Source organism: Megascapheus bottae, chromosome 6, assembly GCF_031878675.1.
Source record: "Megascapheus bottae isolate mThoBot1 chromosome 6, mThoBot2.hap1, whole genome shotgun sequence".
Lineage (NCBI taxonomy): Eukaryota > Metazoa > Chordata > Mammalia > Rodentia > Geomyidae > Megascapheus > Megascapheus bottae.
In genome coordinates, this window is record NC_143514.1 from 32,059,849 (window position 1) to 32,079,561 (window position 19,713).

Below are 19,713 nucleotides of genomic sequence, written 5' to 3' on the forward strand. Positions count from 1 at the left end.
TAGTTGGTAGAATTTGGTTAGAACAAAACAGAATACAGAGATCAGAAATAAATTTTCATATGTGTGGAATTGTCATTATAGATGACTGGGAAAGAATGAATTCTTTAAGAAATAGTGCTGGAAGCCAGGCGCAGTGGCTCATGCCTGTAATCCTGACTATTCAAGAGGCTGAAATCTGAGGATCAAGGTTCAAAGCCAGCTGGGGCACAAAAGAACCTGAGATTCTTATCTCCAATTAACCTCTAGAAAATGGGAAGTGGGGCTTGGCTCAAGGGTAAGGTGGTATCCTTGGGCTGAAGAGCTCCGGGGCAATGCCCAGGCCCAGGGGTAGGGCAGTAGCCTTGAGCTGTAGCATAGGACAGTAGCCTTGAGTGCTCAGGGATAGCAATCAGGCCAAGGTCAGGCTCCATGACCCACAAAAAAAATGGGAATAGTGCTGGGAAAGTTGATAGCTATATAAGTGACCTTGCATCATATAAAAGACCAATTTCTTGACCGTTATGTAAATAGCAAAAACAAAATTTTACAATAAAACATAGGGAAAACTAATCAGGAGCAGTAAGGGATTTATTAAGTGAGGAATAGGAAGCTCTCATAATAGATACAAAACAGGATGGAAATTCCAAAAGTGCTGAGCATTAGAAGACATCTCAGAAAAGATAAGCAATAAATTGGAAGAAGATATTTGCAGCATACACAATCACCACAGAGTAGTACAGAAAACATGAGTTCTAAAGAATGTCTTAAAAGGACAAAAAGAAGAGGTACAATAGTCCAGAAGAAAGAGAATAGAGCTGCTAAGTCACCACTGATGAGGTCATTAATGGAGAATAGATAGCAAAATGCTAACTTTCATAAGGAATCAGGGAAACCCCAAAGTTGATGAGTGACTTGCCTTTACCACTGCTGGCTCTGAGGTCATTTCGTGAACTGCCCTGGTTGACTCCCTTCCACAGCGAGAGTTTCCCCAGGCTTTGGGATCGCTTCCTTATCTGCTATGGCCCCACCTCCCGCCTTTCCCTATGTAATCTTGGCTCAATAAGAGTCTCTTCCTCTCATTCTTTCTCCCTTTTTCCTTCCCCTCTTCCTCCACATGCCTCCACATCTCATGCAGGCATGCCAGGTTTCCTTTTCAATGAACCTTACAATGGCATAATCATAGAAGAGCATTCCTTGGTAGTGAGTTATATGAAAACGAGTAGTATATACATTGTAGGAAATAGCAAGTTTCAATATTATAACAGTACCAAAATGTTGGTAAAAAATGAAAAGCTAAAACAATATTTCTCTCTCTATATATATATGTAATAAAAACTATTTGGATAGCAAGCTAATAGTAACCTGAACACAAGACAGTAGAAGGAACACCAGGACACTGTCAAAGGCAGGAATAGTTTTGTATCTGTTTTCTGATTTTCATATTTATACATATTTGATGTGTATCAAATATTGCATGGAGGATATTTGTATAGTGATTGTTAACTACAGGATAGTTTAAGCTTTCTCTTAAAGGGAAGAACATGGAGATGAAAGAAGATTGGAAGCTCGTCTCAGGTGATAGGGCATCAGCTAATGAGAGACAGAGTGGGGGGAGACATAGAGACTGAGAGACAGAGAGACAGAGAGAGAGAAAGAGAGAGAGAGCAAGTATCAGACACCGAGTTGAATCACCATCTCAGAAAAAAAAGAAGGAGAAAAAAGATGAAGAAGGAGGAGGAGGAGGAGAGAAGGAGGAGGAAGAGGAGGGGGAGGGGGAGGGGACAGGGACGTGCCACACTCAACTTCCCTTAATCTTTACTTATTTGCAAAGTGGGTTGATGGAATTATTGTGAAAGAGACTGTATAGAGAAAATAGATATGACACATATAGTGGATAGTCAGTAAACAAAAATTAATGTGATGTAATCTCTTGAATTTGAATCCCATGGTTTTTAAAGAGCTCGTAAAATGAACTAATAATGTTCACACTGGAGGTGATTTTTGGAATGTGTGGAGACATGCTCTAAAGAGTTGCTCACATGGCACCTACATGCATTTAAAATAAGGTTCCTATTGGGATTCATTCTGCTTAAAATCCTGTTATAGAATCTCTTCCTTAATATTTTATGAAATTATATATTTTGAATATATTATGAAAATTATGAATTTTTTATATATTGAAAATGTGGGAAAATCTATGTTCCTACACATTCAGAAATAAAGGCTTTTTAGTTTAATGCTGTGTCTTCTACCACTTGCCCTATAGTTTAACAAGTGAAGTTGCAATCACAGGATTAAGTCTGTGGAATAGTAGACACCAGGGCATACTTGAGTGACCACTTGTTCCAGATGGTGATGTCTGTAGTCTACTGTGCATGGAGCCCATAGCTGCTCACTCCTTTGTCCTGTCTCTGCTCCCAAACCCCTCATGCCATCTCCTCCTTATTTCTGGGAGGAACTAAGCCTGTAGTGATTCCAGAGGCTGGATGCTTCATTTGAGAATATGTTTTGCCAGAACTTTTCCTCTTCCTCAGTTTCTGGTAGTGACAAAACTACTTTGGACATGCTTCATGTAAACAACGCTCCTTTTTTGTGTATTTCATTTGTGTGTGTGTGTGTGTGTGTGTGTGTGTGTGTGTGTGTGTGTGTGTGTGTGTGTGTTAAGATATGTGGGGCACATCACATCAGGGAAATGGAAACCTATGCTGTAGAAAAGGAGGCCTAACTCGTGGCCCAGTGCTCATTTCCTGGTTTTGGGACCCAGACTGCCTGTCCCCGGTTGGAGGGCATGACTGTGGTTTGTGATGTAAAGTAAGGCTACCTCTGGGATAGGACCCAAAGCACATGATTCCCCTTCTTTACCTACCTCCCCCACCCTGCCCATCTTTGTGCTGATTGGCTCCTGCATCCTATATTAGCTGAATGTACTTCCTCAATAAATGGGTTCCTGCCTTGATGGGTCTCCCTGACGCATCTGATTTTCCTCTGGCGAGGGAGGGCTGGGTGTGACGGTCAGTCGGCCCTTTCCTTTCTGGCTTGACCTGGTCAGGGCGTGTTCTCTCTATCCCTCTTGCAGGTTGGGAGGGATGGAGGACTAAAACCCCCGACAAAGATAAATGTACTTAATTTTGATAAGCTCAATAACAACCAGCTGGATTTTTCCAGCTGCTTGAGGAAGCTGTCAAATTGGAGGCAAACTATCTCTCTTGTTCTAGCCTTCTTTCTGTAGTCTCATTACTGAAGTTGAAGCCCAAGTAGCTTTTCTGCCTTTCTGCATATAGTGTAGCATTTGTCAATATTAAATTCAATTTGTGCTGAGTGCAGTCCACTAATCAGGAAGACACAAACCTTGCTGAACTTTACTCACCTGTGTGTTCCATATACCAGCATTAACAAGCCTAATAAATTCAGCAACATTATCCTACCCAAATCCAGGTCAGCTCTGTTGATTAAGAATGTTACAGGTTTCAAAACTGGCCACATAAGACCCCACTTAAAACTTAACTATACCACAATATGCTGTATCACATATTTTCCTTAAATATAAGAATGTTTTTTGTATTCCAATCCATTTGACATTAAAAAGATCATCATCAACAACAGACATTTATTGAGTGCCTATTGTATGCAAGGCACTGTACTAGGGATGAGGCTACAAAGACAAAGAAGAAACAGTCCCTGCCCTCAAGGAGCTTACAATCTAATTAGTATAACAACACATACATAAAGACAAAGGACAATCCAAGGTAGCATATAATATAAACCAATAGGATTTCAGCTTTTTTTTTTTTTTTTTGCATTTCATTACCCTGAGTAGGTGGGGGTGAGTGAGCTAGAATAGAGGGGTTATTCTGGTTCGGTTATAAGCCTTATAGACTCTCTACCTCTTCCAAAGTATCCTCTAGATAGATTTTGTTAAAATCTAGGCATTTGGTTCACTTCTTCTGTCCCATGTTTTGGGCTTGTTATTATAGTTTTCTCTAAAGAGGCTTCTAAGAATGTCACCTACTGTCCTGCTTTGTCCAGAATGGTCCTAGTTTTAGCACTGCAAGCCTATATTTTGGATCTGCCTTTTTCACCAGCCCTGGGACAACCTGGAGGGCACTTCTGAAGTACCTTATCCTCTATCCAGATGGACTCCTCCCACCCACTTTAGTCAAAACTCTGGTAGGACCTATGTCCAATACCTTCACCAGCTAGGTCCCTACTTAAAAATTTACATGGAAGACTTTATCAGCCCCAAAGACTGCAGACTTAGAGCACACTGAAGTTAGAAGAGAATCAGGAGAGAATGAAGGCAAAGATCAAGAGAGATTCCATAAAGGTGGAAAAATTGGTGGGGTCCATATACAATGCAGAACAATATAGGAATATGGACTTTCTCTCAGAGTAGTTGTATTTAACAACCAGAATCACCATTGTGTTGGAATCCAGGGCATAGTATATTTCTGCAGTACGATCTCTCTTACGCAAGGATAGATACATGTGCAAGTACTAAGTACTCATATGTATTTAAATAGGATTGCCATAACAGAATTTCAACTTTTCACATATACCAAACACTCAGCTTCTAAATCAATAATTTTAATTTGGGGGGTGACTATTTATTTCAAAATCAAGTTATTTTCCTCCATTGGCATGTAATTCAAATAGATCAGTAATGAAAAGTACTTCCAGTAAACAAAGGAAAGTCTGTGTGGAGAGGAAATGTGGAATCTGATATGCAAAAGGATAGCAGTCTAACTAAAGCATCTAAGAGAACACACAGATTCCTCTTTCAGGTATAACATTGTCTGTTTTGCTTTTATTTAGTTTCTTGAAGAAAGCATTGAACTCTGAAACCTTAGTATCTTGAAGCTCCTGAATTGTTTTGGTTTTATATCTAGCCCTCAGGAGTGCAGATTAGGGTTAGTGAAGCACAAGGACTTAGATACCAAATACCCATTAACAGTAATGGAAATCACATAGCTAAGTCCCCACGCATCACACTGAATATTTACCTCCTAATGTTCTTTTAATGTACGCTTTCTTGGGTGAATATTTACTGTAGAATATTAAATGTGAGATTCCTCTTTTTATGGGCCATTTGAAGTGATTGATTTTGTTTGTGAATTCCTGTATCTTTGCCCATAATGGCTATCTATTGTAATGGCCTCTGCCAAATGTTCTTGTGTTGAAATAACAGAAGCCATGGATCGGCCAGCTGTGGCATTGTATTACTGTGGTCTTAAAAGCTGGGAGGAAGCTGATGATACTGCAATGGAGACAAGAAAAAGCTACAAAACATATAAAGTATGACTTGGGCTTCAAATGCACTATAATTACTGAGGTCTGTAAACATGGTTTTGTAGTCATCTTTTATATCAGAGTTTATGTTTAATGGTGTTGAATGGTGTTAAGTCTGACAATCATGAAATGATAGTTGCAAGATAAGAACTCAATTGCCCACAACCAGGTCCATCAGTACAATCCATCAGAATTCTAGGCATTTTCTTTAGAGCTGCAATAAAACCACTACCCAAGGATCATGTCATATTTTTCTACTACATGTGGATTAAAGCATTTCCTACTTGAGTTGGGACCTTTAGAATTTAGTTGCATTTTATTTTTTCTCTGTATCTGAGAGGGAGAAGTTTCAAAAAGAGATGGAAATATCTTAATAGTCTTTTTCTTTTCTTTTCTTTTTTAAATCTAAGACCAAAAGTGACAGACACGTGAGATATTATTAGGTTAGGTAATATAGTTACATCTCTGAAATGATGCTTCTCTAAATTTCCATAAATATAGAAGCTGTCAAGGAGCCACATCTGAGCAATATAATCACTTCAAGTATTGTACAGACAGCCTTTAAATCAATTGTATAAAACTCATATACTTTTCATATGTGCAGAGAAATACATTGTGTGTTCAGAGTCCATACTCCAGAAAAAGTGACGGTACAATAAAATTCATATTTCCTTTATAACCTAGACTCTCTCTGTGGGTGAGTAGCATGAGATGAAGGCTGAAAAAAATTGAATTAGGATGAAATAGATTGCTTGTAATTAAAAGAATGGGGAGAAAGTATGAGAAAACCTAAATAATGGATTCCAGTATGCTTCGGACAATCATTTCAATGTTTAGTGGCTTGTAACAGCTCAAGCCATATTTCAATGAAGCTAGCTTTTTTATTGTATGACTCTCTGAATTATGTTTACATTTCATATAATTTATTGTGCCAGTTAGTGAAATGAATGGAATCTTTACCAATTTAGGAGCGGGAAAACCAGGCATGACGCCTTATAACTGCAAGCTTTGCTACTTGGGAGACTGAGACTGGTAAGATTTCAGTTAAAGGTTATCTAGGGCAGAAAGCTCATAAGGCCCCTGTCTCAACCAATAGGAAGCTAGTTGTAATGCAGTAGAGTTTGCCTGTTAATACAGATATATTGAAAGCATAAATAGGAGGGCTATGATACAGGCCTACATAAGGATAAAAGGTTCTTACTCAAAATTAAAAGAAAAAAATGGTGGGAGTGGTGACTCAAGTGGTAGAGTGCCTAATCAGTAAACATAAAGGCCTTCATTCAAACTCTACTAGCACTGGAAAAAATGACAGAAAAGTGGAAACTAAGAAACCATTAATCATAACCATGGCATGTTTTTATAAGTATCAGTTCTTGCTATATATTTGCTGGTAGTTTTTACATTTAGTATTAGATAAACTAAATTAGTATATTTTTAAAAACAGTTTTTGAACAATATTATTTACTTTGATAAAAATCTATAGTAACAGTTGATTTTTACTTTTAGTAAAAGGGATCCTTAATATATTTACAGATGAAGGAACAGTAGTGAAAACAATCTAGGATTTGCAGTGGGTGTGTGTATGTAGTCACAGGAAAATGAGTTGTGTGATACAGAATCTCCTTATATGCTCATTTCCTCTCAGAAATGAAGTTTCTTGTACCTATAATTAAAGAATATCTCAGAAGTGTGTGTGGTGTGTGTGTGTGTGTGTGTGTGTGTGTGTGTGTGTGTGTGTTGCTTTCAGAGACACAAGGGATGGATTTTAGCTACAGGTGCTTAGAAGGAATTATATTTTCAATGACAGAGGAAGATAAATAGTAGAGAAAAACACCTCCCTTCAAAAAAGGGTCCTATAACTGCTCGAGTTTGAAGTCCTCAGACAGGTTGGTGAGAGGCTCTCAGAATTTTAAAGGTGAAATATAACGTATGAAGTCTTCGGGCACAGTGACATCATTCAGAAGAAGAAATTAGGGCTTTACAGCAGTTACTTGTATAAATTGTGACTAAAGAAAACTACCTTTAGATTTCTCTTGTTAGCATTTTTGTGTTTTAATGACACAGTTTTTGGTTTTCAATTTTGTTCTTTTGGAACATTTGTGTACATTAGAAAACATTATAGCTGTTCTTGCAATAAAAAGAACAATTTTCCTGAAGCCTCGGGGTTCAAAAAATGCAACATAACATTTCCAAGTCAAATACCAACTACATGCTAACCATGAGCATTTTGAACATCAACCCAGTTGTAAGCTGATTTCAACTGTCATCCAGGAATAAAGAGTTAGAAAGAATAAATTACCACAGAATAATAATCTATAAAAATACTGGCCTAGAGTACACTAAAAAACTCTCAATAAATAAATATTAGACAGTTACTTTATGAAAGTCAGTGGAGATGTGCTCTTCAGAAATCATGTCCACACTTTCAGGCTACTTTGTACAAATCACACACAAACAGAGTCTAACAAGTGACAAAGGTTATAGGTCAAGTTAGAATGCAATTTGATAGAAAAAATGTCTTTTGGAAGTTTGTATTTCTATAAAGGAATGCAACCAATGTTGTGGAGTTGCTCAGGTTTTGGGTTTAAAGGCAATATTTAAAGAGACCCAAAATGTCTTTAGCCATGGCAGCATCACAGAAATGAATGTTCAGTCTCTAAGGCGACACCTTTCAAAGGTTACAAACACTCATTATGATGTATTAATTGTAGAATGTTTCTTGCAAACCAGCTGTACTGTCGCTGTCCAGGGTGCTGAAGGAGAGCCTGTTTTCTGTAGAGTTGTTCCCTTCTCTTTTCCTGCCTAGTGGCTCAAAAAAGTTCAGCAGCCTGTGTCTGATATGATGTGTTAGCTGGGGTCACAGTCTGACATGCTTATTACTCAGAACACAGCTTTACTGGGAAGATGATTTACAGCAGATGATTCCGGTTTCCAATCCGGTTGAAAAAAATGAATATTGAATGTCCGTGCCCAATTCTTGAACACTCGCTTCTCTGTGATGAAACGGTGATGACTGCCCTTACGTCCTCGCTCATGGGAGAGGTACATGGTACATTCATCGGGCCCAAAAGGTTCATAATAATGATAAGGTACTGAGGAATGATTAGGATCCCTGTAAGAGGAAAGTAAGATAAACTGGTTAAAGCAAAAGCAATGATTTCTTCTCCTTGACTGATTCATGCAAGATACTATCTTTAATAAGTTGACAAAGACAAGTGATACTTTCCAGTCAAATGAATTTTGGCAAATCATTTTTCTGATGCTTAAGAAACAAGAAAGTGCAGAGGTTCTGTGGTTGTGAAAAATTCAGTGAACATTGATATCAAATGTAGAAATTACAAATGTGCTGTAGGACATTCAGGTATCTAGAACTTAGCACTATATATTTGTGGCTAAAATTATTGTCCCTTTTTATTGTGAAGGTGATGTACAGAAGGGTTACGGTTACATAAGTAAAGTAACGGGTATATTACTTTTTGAACACTGTCACCATTCCTTCATTTTCTCCGTTTTTTTTCTCTTGATCCCCTCTCCCCAAGTTGTAGCATTCATTTTCAACATAGTATCTAAGTGAATATCACTCCTGAATTAGACACCTTTGTCCCATTTATTTCCATTCACCCCTAAACAGTCAATGAAGTACAAGTTAATATAGAGAGATTTGTAAAATGAAACAAAAGCCCAGATCACCCCTTTCCTCTGATGCAAGAGTTCAAAAACCCAAAGACTTCTGGTGGTAGCAAGGTCCTGATTTTAGACATACTGTGATCTGGCTCTTTCGAATTGTCTTCTACCCCATACATGGGCCTTATCCAATCTTCTCAAGCCATGCTAAACATTCTGTTTGCTCTCCCAACCTAGTCTCTCCTTTAAAAACTAGATATTTGAAGATCATCACCTGTTTGGAAAATTCTCTCCACAAGCCTATTATTTCTTACTATTGGGCATCAGCTGAAATGTATCCTCCTAAGAGACCTTGCCTTATAGTTTCCTCATTCCATCACTCCATCTCACTCTCCTTCATTCTCTTCTCATTTTCCTTTCTTTATAACACTAGTCTTCCTTTGAAATTGCTGATGTTACTTGTTTACCTCCTTCTTATTATCTTCTCTGAGGGCAAGGATTTGTTTACTCCTGTAGTGGGGCTCAATAGGGATCCAATAAATCTTAAATACCTGTTGCTGAAAGAAGTTTATGCATTATCAATTATCTGAGCAAGCAAGCTTCTAAAGATACTTTCTCCTCCATGTGTGGAAAGCTAATGATACTAGTTTGATTCTTTGGGAAAAAAGGAATATAGACAAGAAGATGACACCATTTTTCCTGATTTTGCTCTAAATAATCCATGTATTAAATCTAGAGTCTCTTGGTCCAGACATTCTGAATCTTCAATATCTGGTGGATAGCTTGACAGATAGCATGTTTTTGATTTTCCTTTCCTTCCCCTCTCAATCTCAAACAAGAATTGCTGGCTTATTGTCTTCAAGGTGGGATGCCTAAAAGTAGCATAGAGAAGGGGGAGGTGCCCTTGTTAAAAGGTTACTAAAGAGCTCTGGTGTCATACTAGCTTTTATTTTATTTTCTATCTTTGTAATAGAAGATTACTAAATTAGAAAAGATTCTGATCCAGCAGACATTCCCAGTTCAAGCTACATTTATTCACAGGCTTTGTTGCAAAAGCATGGAAGACCAAAGAACCAAGATACCTAACTGATTGTGAATTGTCTTTCAGAATCCGAGGCCAGGCTTCCCCCCACTCACTGGGCTCTTCTCTACATACTGAAGTTTGGTTTCCCAAAGATGCCCATCCTGCTACCCACCTATTTGTTTTCTTCAGAGGCAATCAATACACAAATGGCTTTTAGAGTAACAACTTTACTGGGGTCAGGGATCGAAGTCTTTTATCAACAGAGGTGTCAAGTTTGTGGCTCTGACAACAATAAACCTTTGAGCAGTTTCTCCTCTTAGGTTAAAGTTCTTCCAGGAAGAGAGATTTATTCTTGCCAAGCAGCATTTACACATTTCTCATCTTTGCTTGGATGCTGTTCTGAATTAACTCTTTTCATCTCTAATATGCTTGAATTTGGTAAACATGTTGTACAGGGAATCTGGATTCTTAACTGTCTTCTTATGACAAACTACATGGATTTACCACACCCTAGAAGTTGAAATGCAAAAGGGGATATTTTATTTACCCTTTCCATTTTTTGTATTAGTAGTACAATGTGATGGGGTTCATTATGACATCTCATACATGTATATTATGTACTTCAATCATATTTATTCCTCCATCACCATCTCTTTTCCCTCACTCCTTACATTATTCCCCAAAGGTCTCTCTTCTGCTTCCTGCTTTAAAAATAATTTGGATACTGTGTCTGTGAGAATTGCTATGCTATTTGCATACTGAGTTACATTTATTTCACTTAATATGATCTCCAAGCTTCACTTTTCCCTGCAAATGGCATGTTCATTTTAATAAATAAATAAAACTCCAATTGTATGTGTGTATCTATAGTTCTCTACATATCTCTACATCTACCTCTATTTATCTATCATCTATCTATCTATCTATCTATCTATCTATCTATCTATCTATCTATCAAATTTTCTTTACTCATCCATGTGTTGATGGTCACCTTGCTGATCTGGTAATTATGAATGGTGCCACAGTAAACATGAACACTGGGGTATTTCTATTGCATGTTGATTTGCATTCCTTTGGGGATATGTCTAAGAGTGGTAGAGTGGAATCATATGGCAGCTCCATTTTCAGTTTCTTCAAGAAACTCCATATTGCACTAGTTGCACTAGTTTTACACTACACCAACAGTGGATTCTCTAGATTTTCAGCAATATTATCATGTGTTTTTATGATGACAGGCATTGTGACTGGAGTATAAAAGGTCTGTTCTATATAAAACAATGCATGCTTTCCCAGTGGAAAATGACTACTTTGCAGAAAAATAATGAAGAAGAGTAGAGACTTGTGAGATACATCCCTGCAGTTTAATAATCTAGAAAACTGGACCAAATTCATACTGGCATGGTATATTTGGGGTTAAGCTTCCTCTATCTTCAATCAGGTTTCAAATTGGTCTCATCTAGTTTTTGGACATCTTATTGGCATCAATCTCACTAAAGAAACAATTAGGTTTCTAAAAATATCATGAGATTGATTTGGTACCTAGGAGCAGAGGGTAATTGGAACCCAGCTAAAGGATGCGTTGGGATCAATTTCCTTATTCAGGAAGACCATCTTTGTGAATGAAAGCTTAGCTGGCTCCATATTGATCAGCTACAAGGAGGATTAAATTCATGCATTTCAGTACTTGGGTGTCTTCAGAGGTGTCTCAGAAAGCCATTCATGTAAGTGAGAATAATTTCCACACTTTTAAATTTTGTCCAAACAGTGGGAACATGCTTCCATGAGACTTGGGGAGGCATAGCTGGGGTAGAGCAGGAGTAGCTCACTGGATTGTAAGCCTGCCCCGAGCACTTCCCATCTAAAAATCCCTTCCTAGCTTAGGGTCATAATTCTGTAGGTTGTTCCTTAATGCTGTTTTTAAACACAGAACAGCTTTTTCATTCTCCACCGGCCTCAGGAAAACATCAGCAGATTCCTACAGGTAGAGACTGTCATAAAAGGGATTCTTGTGCCTAAGTTTCTTTTAGGGGCCCAGTGAAGTCAAAGGGAGGTGGTCACAGAACCATTTTCCCCAGGACCATAGCCTGCCCTCAGAAGAGCACATGTGGGAACAAGTTATGAAGAACAATTCATAGAAGGATTTTTTTCTCTTGAGAGACAGAAAGTGGGAAGAGAAGAACTAACCTCTAAAGGAATAGGCATCATTTTAGTTGGTTTATATCAGTTATACAGAGGAGATTTCAGTTACATCTCCACATGTTTACATTTAGATTCCAATCAGTTCCTGCCCTTCTATCACTCTGTACACAAGAGTTCAAAAAATACTATTTCCAGGCTGGATGTGTGGCCTAGTGGTAGAGTGCTTGCCTAGCATGCACAAAGCCCTGGGTTCAATCCCTCAATACCACACACACAGAAAAGATGGCACTGTATTAGAGCACTACCCTTGAGCAAAAAGTATCCATGGACAGTGCACAGACCCTGAGTTCAAACACCAGGACTTGAAAAAAAAAAAGTACTATTTGAGCATGAAACTCTCATAGAATCTGTTCTCAATCAAATGGATAGGTTCCAGGCTTAAGTAATTTTTTAAAGCACCTTAAGTTTGAGCATCAAAACAAATAAGAGTGGTACTGGATAACAAAGCCCCTAAAGTAAAATAAATATTTTTGAGTCCACGATGACCACAAAGTGTAATGGAATAAACAAATAATGAAGATAGAGAATGTTATCATAAAATCCCACCTAGCTGAGAGAAAAACATGAGAAGGGGTATCAATCTACAAGAAGTAATATACCCACTACCTGAGGAATGTAACTGTAACCCCTCTACACATCACCCTGACAATAAAATACAATTAAAAAAATCCCACCTAGTACATGTGAGAAGATTGAGTGAAAAGAACACTACCTTTAAACGGTGCAATACATTTTACAGGCAAGATACACCAATGAATAGATGATCCGTGGGGAAAAGTTGAGAAGGAAAAGGTTGCTTGCATAATATTAAATTATATCCCCAAATGATTTATTAATTATCAAAGAGCAAGTAGCCATCTCCCAATGGAAGATATTTTCCTAATTGATAAAGGTTAACTTGACCAGTAGGAATAGCATGGATTTTGTTTCATGGGATGTTCTATCAAATTTGTGATGAGTGCTCTTCAAAGTCAGCGATGACTTTGGCCGTGACTGTTAGGAAAGATTTGAAGAGGCTAATGAGGCAAGATGAGAAAGTGCCAAGACATTCTGGAACTGGTCTTGCAGGAGATAAGGGACATTTAGAGATACTGGTAAAAATGTCCACAAAGTCTATAATTTAACTGAGCATTGGACTGATGCTAATTTCTTAATTTTGAGAATTGGGCCCTGCGGATGCAAAATATCACTATTAAAGGAAGCCGGACACTGGATTATGAGCTTCTTGTGTGATTTTGGAAACTTTTCTGTAAACCTAAAATGAGCAGTCTGTGTATGATGGTTTATGCTTATAATCTCCGCTACTCTGGAGCTAAACCTTGAGAACATCATAATTCTTGGACAGCCTAGGAAAAAGTAAGATCTTCACATCTCATCCAACAACCTGAACATGGTGACATAAGCTTGTCATCCCAGCTCTTCAGAAGGTATAGGTAAGAGGATCATGTAGTCTTGGCCATCCCTATCTGAAAAATAACTAAAGCAAAAAATGACTGAGGGCATGGCTCAAATTGTAGAGCGTCTACCTAGCAAGCACAAGCTCCTGAGTTCAGTAATGCAAACAGACAAAGTTTCATATAAATGAATTTCTTATTTATTATATATTATTTTTATATTATTTTAAGTTCTAAAGTGCAGCTGTGGTTGACAGGCTGGTTTGGGAAGAACCTTCAAAGCCTTAGTGCTTAACTTACCAGATTTCCTTTTTTTTTTTTAAAGAATTTATTAATGTTGATTTTTACATCATATTTTAAATGACAACTTTAACAAACAAGTGTTCAAGGAGGGACTTTCTATTTACAATCACTGGGACTTAGTATTTAGAACTCAATCAAAATTAGGCTAAAGGTTTGTATGTCATAGCAGATTTCCTTTTTAACCCTTCCATCTTCTAAGGTAACTACCACTTCTACCATTTGATGGCTGAACCCATGGCACCCTGCAGCTTACAGCTGTAAGCATGCAGCTTCAGTGGTGGGGCCTCCAAGTTGTTAAGCCTACATCTTCTCATCCTTTATGGGACAAAGAGCCACAATGACTTACTTCAACCCTCTTCTATCCTCTATGGCTCAGGTCTCCAGTACCAAAAGATCTGCAAATAGGCCAATGGTGCCCACAGGAGGCAGAAGGAAGATAATGGAAATGCCTAGAGGCTGGTAAGTGTTGGTGACATCATGGTAAAGCTAAAAGAAACAATAACTTTCCAGAAAGAAGTAAAATCTTCTATTTTAATTCTACTTTATAAAACACAGGCCATGCACATGACATTACCACCCACACCTGTCCACCATAAGTGTTTGTGGACTGCCGCCAAGTAGGAACATTCCTGTTACTTAAACTGGTGGCTTTATTAATGATCAGTGGCTAATAATTTTTATCAGAATCAACTCTGGTATTCATGATACCTTTGAGATGTCCTTCATATTATGTATGAGATATTTAGTTCCGTGACAGTGATCACTCTGAATCATTACCCCTATAATTAATACTGAAGAAATGATGAGTAACAGAGAGCTGTAAAGTTGGTAATGTGCTAAGTGTGACCAGAAATAAGATTATCAGGTAAAATTTAAATACTTAGCTCATTATTATCACAAATAATTCACAATGGAAAATGAGATTTAAAAAGCACAGCCTAACTTAGTTTAGGAAGCAAAGATAACAGATCTTTTCATTGAAATTTATAGTCCATCCAGACAGAATACATTTGGCTTCCTAGCTGGAGATGGGGTGATTTAAGGTCTACTGTCCATAGAACAATGTATTTTGATGCTGTTGTCAGTGCAATGTGACATTAATTTTCTCCAGCTTTCTGAACAGTGATGAGCATAAAATCTGAGGAGGGTGGTGGGGGCTGATGTCTGAGCTCCTTTTTGAAGCTTCAGTGCTAGACCTGGTTGAGAATAAAACAGAGGGTTTACCATTGACTTTCGGATCATCCTCCAAATCCAAATTTGCTGTCTGCCATTTGCTTAAGAAAAGTCTATTTGTTGATTACCATTGGACCAAACTATATGGAATACCCACTGTCTATCAGACAGAATGACACAAACTAAAGATATAAATGGGCACTGAGACATGACCCCTCTTCTCTGGGAGTTGAAAGACAAATGAAGAAGCTGAAGAAATCAGATGAGGAGGGGAAGGCCTGGTGGCTCTGCAGGTCTGTCTCACTCAGATCAGGGAGACTGGGGGACAGGGGATACTGTGTTTGACACAGGGGAGTGAAGAGTTAACAGCTTTGTTTCTTGAGCTCTGAACATCAGAATTCAAATCTGAATTCTACCACTTATCTGCTCTAAGGCTTTGCTTAGTTGCTGCAGGTTTTTAAACTTTGCACATAGAACACTGGTGATAATAATGCTCACCTCATAGGACTTTTGGCTCAATGAAATAACTTATGAGCTCAGAACCAGTGTGAGTGAGATATATGTACATAAAACATCAACCCCTAATCTTGTCAGTAAAGAACCAGTTGTATCCAGAGAAATTAGAACATAGAGAATGGGCCTTCCAATCTAAATGCAGAAAGGATAAGTGTCTTCAGGGTGAATTTCGTTATAAAATTTTTCAGTAGACTCTACTACATCTAATTGAGTGAAGAAGATGGAATCAAAGTAGTAAATGAAAGCCTGATTCTGAAAGGTTCTTGTACTAAGAAAGGTGAATTATATTGAAGAAAAAAACTTTCCATAATAGGTGCTTGGGAGGCTGAGAATAAGAGGATCAAGGTTTGAGGACATCCTATGCAGAAAGGTTTGTGACAGGCCACTTCAACACGTAGCTTGTAGAGTGGCATGTCCCTGTCATCCTAAGGCATATGAGAGACTAAAAGATAGAAGATTATAATTCTAGTCCAGTATGGACAGAAGTCCACAAGACTCCATTGCAACAGAGGGGTGATGGACACAGGTGGCTTGTGCACAGGAATAAAAATAACAATAGCAATAACATGGAGCTTAAAATGGGCTCCATTTTAAGCCCCACATATATAGGACAACAGTCCATATATGTGCCAGGGAACATATCTAAAACATGTCACATTTTATCTAAAAAAAAAAAACAGTGAAAACTAGGGCTAGAGTTATGGCTCAGCTTTTGAGTGTCTGCCTAGCAAGTATGAGGCCCTCGATTCAAATACCAGTGAGGATAAGAAGAAGGCACAGCTGGAAGTATGGCCTGGTTAGGAGAGGGCTTGCCTAGCATACACAAATCCCTGGGTTTGATTCCTTGTTACCACATACTCAGAAAAAGTCAGAAGTAGTGTGTGGCTCAAGTGGTAGAGTGCTAGCCTTGAGAAAGCCCAAAGACAATGTCCAAGCCTTGAGTTCAAGACCCAGGATTCGCACAAAAAGAAGGTGAAGGAGGAGAAGGAGAAGGAAGAAGTGGACAAGGAGGAGGAAAAGGAAGAGGCGGAGGAGGAGGAATAGGAGGAAGAGGAGGAGAAGAAAAAGGAGGAAAAGGAGGAGGAACAAGAAGGGGAGAAAGAGGTGGAGGAGGAGGAAAAGAAAGAGAACAGAAGCCTAATTTTTATTTGTTGTAGTGATACATGGATTTGAGCTCAAGGACTACATTTGCTAGGCAGGCACTCTAGTATGAGAGTCACCATCTCCTTTCAGGGTTGGTTATTTTTGAATGAGATAAGGTCTTGTCTTATGCTGAGGCAAACCTCCTACTGTTTCTTCCCTTTCTCACAGGACATGACCAGACCACTGTGTCCCAGCCACTGGTTGAGATGGAGCCTCATGAATTTTTTTTTCCTGAGTTAGTTTAAAACTGCAATCTTGATTTCTAATTCCTAAGCAGCTAGGATTATAGGCTTGAGAGACCACATTCTGTCTCTTATTGTCTTTCAATATGAAAGGCCTTTATTTTTCTGAATCTATTTGTTGAGGAAGAGTTGTAGAAATTTTCTGGCAAAGGAATGTCTCCTCTCTCCTCAAGTTAATTCAGACCCATTAGACAGCCAGCCCCAAGGGGACTTGTCTGGAAAATATATGATAGCTCCATGTTTAGAAGGGTGTCATGCTACCACACTTAACTTGGGACACAGACACCATGGACTGTTTAGCTGTTCACCTCTTGAAGATATAATTCAGGTTTTATCTTATATATCCCCTTCATCATGTCACAAAGGTGACAGGCTTTGCACTTAAAGTCAGTGCTGTCCTGAATCCTTAGATAGAGCAATAAGTTTTTTGCTTGATCTCCCTGTGCCTCAGTTTTCCTGGATATAAAGAGGTCCTTATTAATTTCTGTTGGAAAGTTTGTGGGAATTGGAGTTAGCTGGGAAAGCAGTATAACTGAATCTTGACCCAGAGGCTGTCATTTTGGTTATTTGTCAAGGAATCTTTTGTTGGAGAAATGTTATGCAAGATCATATACATAAACACACACACATACACACACAACAACAACAACAACAACAAATCTAAGTGACTCTGCTCTTGGTCAACTGGGTGAGAGAATCCAGTGTTCTGTTGTCTTCATTTCTTTTCCCAGGAAACAACTCTTTTGGATCCAATCTGAAAGCCAGAGATAGATGCATCAATAAAGCTCAGGGGGTCCGATGCATGGACAGAGTGAACACCTTCTCCACAGGCATCCTGTATATAATCAATGTGGACCCTGGCACTGAAGGTGCAGACCCTGCCTCAGACATCTTTGGTCGCCTTCCTATTGCCGAAATTGAGGAAGTTGAGTGAATGAATGTTTGTTGTGGTTATTTCTGTTAGTGACTTCTTTTGAGGATACCTACTGTGTTTTAAGGTCAGAAACAACTTGTGAAATAATGCAAAGTCCTGTCACTAGGATTCCAAACACTAAGTCAAACACAAAATTCAGTCCTCATGGAGGTTACCTTCTGTTGGAATCAACAAAAACAGCAATCTTCCACTGCGCGAAACAGTCTCTAACCATTTTTGGTTCTGTGATGCCTTCCTTTTCTTGGTAAGCCCTAGAGATTATGACACATGGACTGAGTAGTTCTCAAGTATTTTCAAAATAAACTCGAAAGACAGAATAGTTAGACTCTAAGAGTCACATACAAGTTGATTTTTCATTCTTTGAGGTGGATATCATTTGCAAAAGTCATTTGACCCTTTCATAAGAATTGCAAAATACCTTCATTTACAGCCACATGGTAAGTGGCTTAGCCAAGTTCAATATTATTTTGGTGTGGGTGAGGCTTATTATGAGACTCTAGGAGGCCAGGACTACATCCAATTCTTTGGGTCTTCAACCAAAAATGGTTGATATCTTTCAGAGTAACTGTAAAATAATGTTGAGAATAGTTCTCATTTTTGTATGTCTATTTGAATATTTCTATTATTTTAAAATAGTTGTACAAAGGAGTTTCCATTCACCAAAGCAGTCTATGAATACAGTGCATCTTGATTAATGTTATCCTTTTCAACATTCTCATCTGCCCCTCTCAACCTAGCCCTTCCCTGCTTATTTTAATTTTAGGCTATTTATTTAACTCTTTGGCCTTTTAGCAAAGCAGTTTATGTTTATAATGCATCTTGATCTGTCATCACTTCAATGTCTTCACACCACTTTGACCCACTCTTTCCCTTCTATTTCTCAATTCTGTGGTACATGTAATGAATTATTAACTGCATTCTCGTTCCCTCTTCTACTCTCTCTACCCCTTCTACCCTCTTCTACCCCTCTCTCCATGACTCCACTCTATACTCTTGCAAGTACCCTTTCTGGGTACTTGTTTTGTTGGGCTTTGACTTAGTCTTTTTAAAAGAATTATACTATTTGTGCTCTCCATAAAATCTATTATGCTTCAGTCAATTCATTTATAATCCCGTGCTTACTACTGAGTGAGTTTACTTGCAAATTTACAGGCACATTCTAGCTATGACAAATGAGGAAAATCATGCAACCTATGTTTCTCTAGATCTGGCTTACTCTGCTTAATATAATTTTTCCAAGTCTTTCCATTTTCTTACAAATGGCACAATATCATTCTTTCTGGTTAATGAGTAGAGAATCCCATTTTCTTGATCCATTTGTCCATTGAGGTCCATCTGAGTTGATTCCATATCTTGGATATAGTAAGTAATACTTCAGTGAATATGGTTGTGCTGGTAGCTTTAGTGTGGACTTGTTTGTGTTGTATTGAATAAGTACTCAAGAATGGAGTTGCTCATGGGAAAGCTCTATATTTAGTATTTTTGAGGAACCTCTACATGGCTTTCCAGAGTGTTTGAACAAGCTTACATTCCCTCCAACAGTGTAGTAGAGTTCCTTTTTGGCCATATCCAAGTTTTCTTGATATTGTTCATTCTAATTGGGATTAGGTGGAATCTCAGTGTTCTTTTGATTTGCATTTCCTTTATGGCCAGAGAGGCAGAACATTTCATTATGTGTCTATTGGCCAATTTTACTTCTTCTCACAGTAAAATATTTCTTAGTAATACTAGTGAATTTTAAATAATCCTGAACCCTGTGTGCAGGGCACTATAGCTGATACTGTACACACATCAACTTGCCTCCCCCTTTTTTTTGCCAGTCCTGGGCTTTGAGCTCAGGGACTGAGCACTGTCCTTGGGCTTTCTCAAGGCTAGAACTCTACCACTTGAGCCACA

At 38.3% G+C, this 19,713-nt stretch overlaps 1 protein-coding gene and 1 long non-coding RNA gene across 2 annotated transcripts in view; one reads left to right on the forward strand and one right to left on the reverse strand.

The window, feature by feature from the left end:
* Window positions 1-259: 259 nt before the first annotated feature.
* The window catches only part of St6galnac5 (ST6 N-acetylgalactosaminide alpha-2,6-sialyltransferase 5), a 176,363-nt gene continuing 156,909 nt past the window's right edge, over window positions 260-19,713 (reverse strand). The window contains exon 5 of the mRNA XM_090334591.1: window positions 260-8,377. Within this exon, the coding sequence (XP_090190717.1) occupies window positions 8,146-8,377 (232 nt within the window). The 3' untranslated portion in view covers window positions 260-8,145. The remainder of the gene's footprint in view (window positions 8,378-19,713) is intronic.
* Window positions 7,990-17,818, forward strand: LOC150061617 (uncharacterized). The gene is made up of 3 exons (XR_016535933.1): window positions 7,990-8,354; window positions 14,186-14,268; window positions 17,615-17,818. It is a non-coding gene; the product is annotated as an uncharacterized LOC150061617 (long non-coding RNA).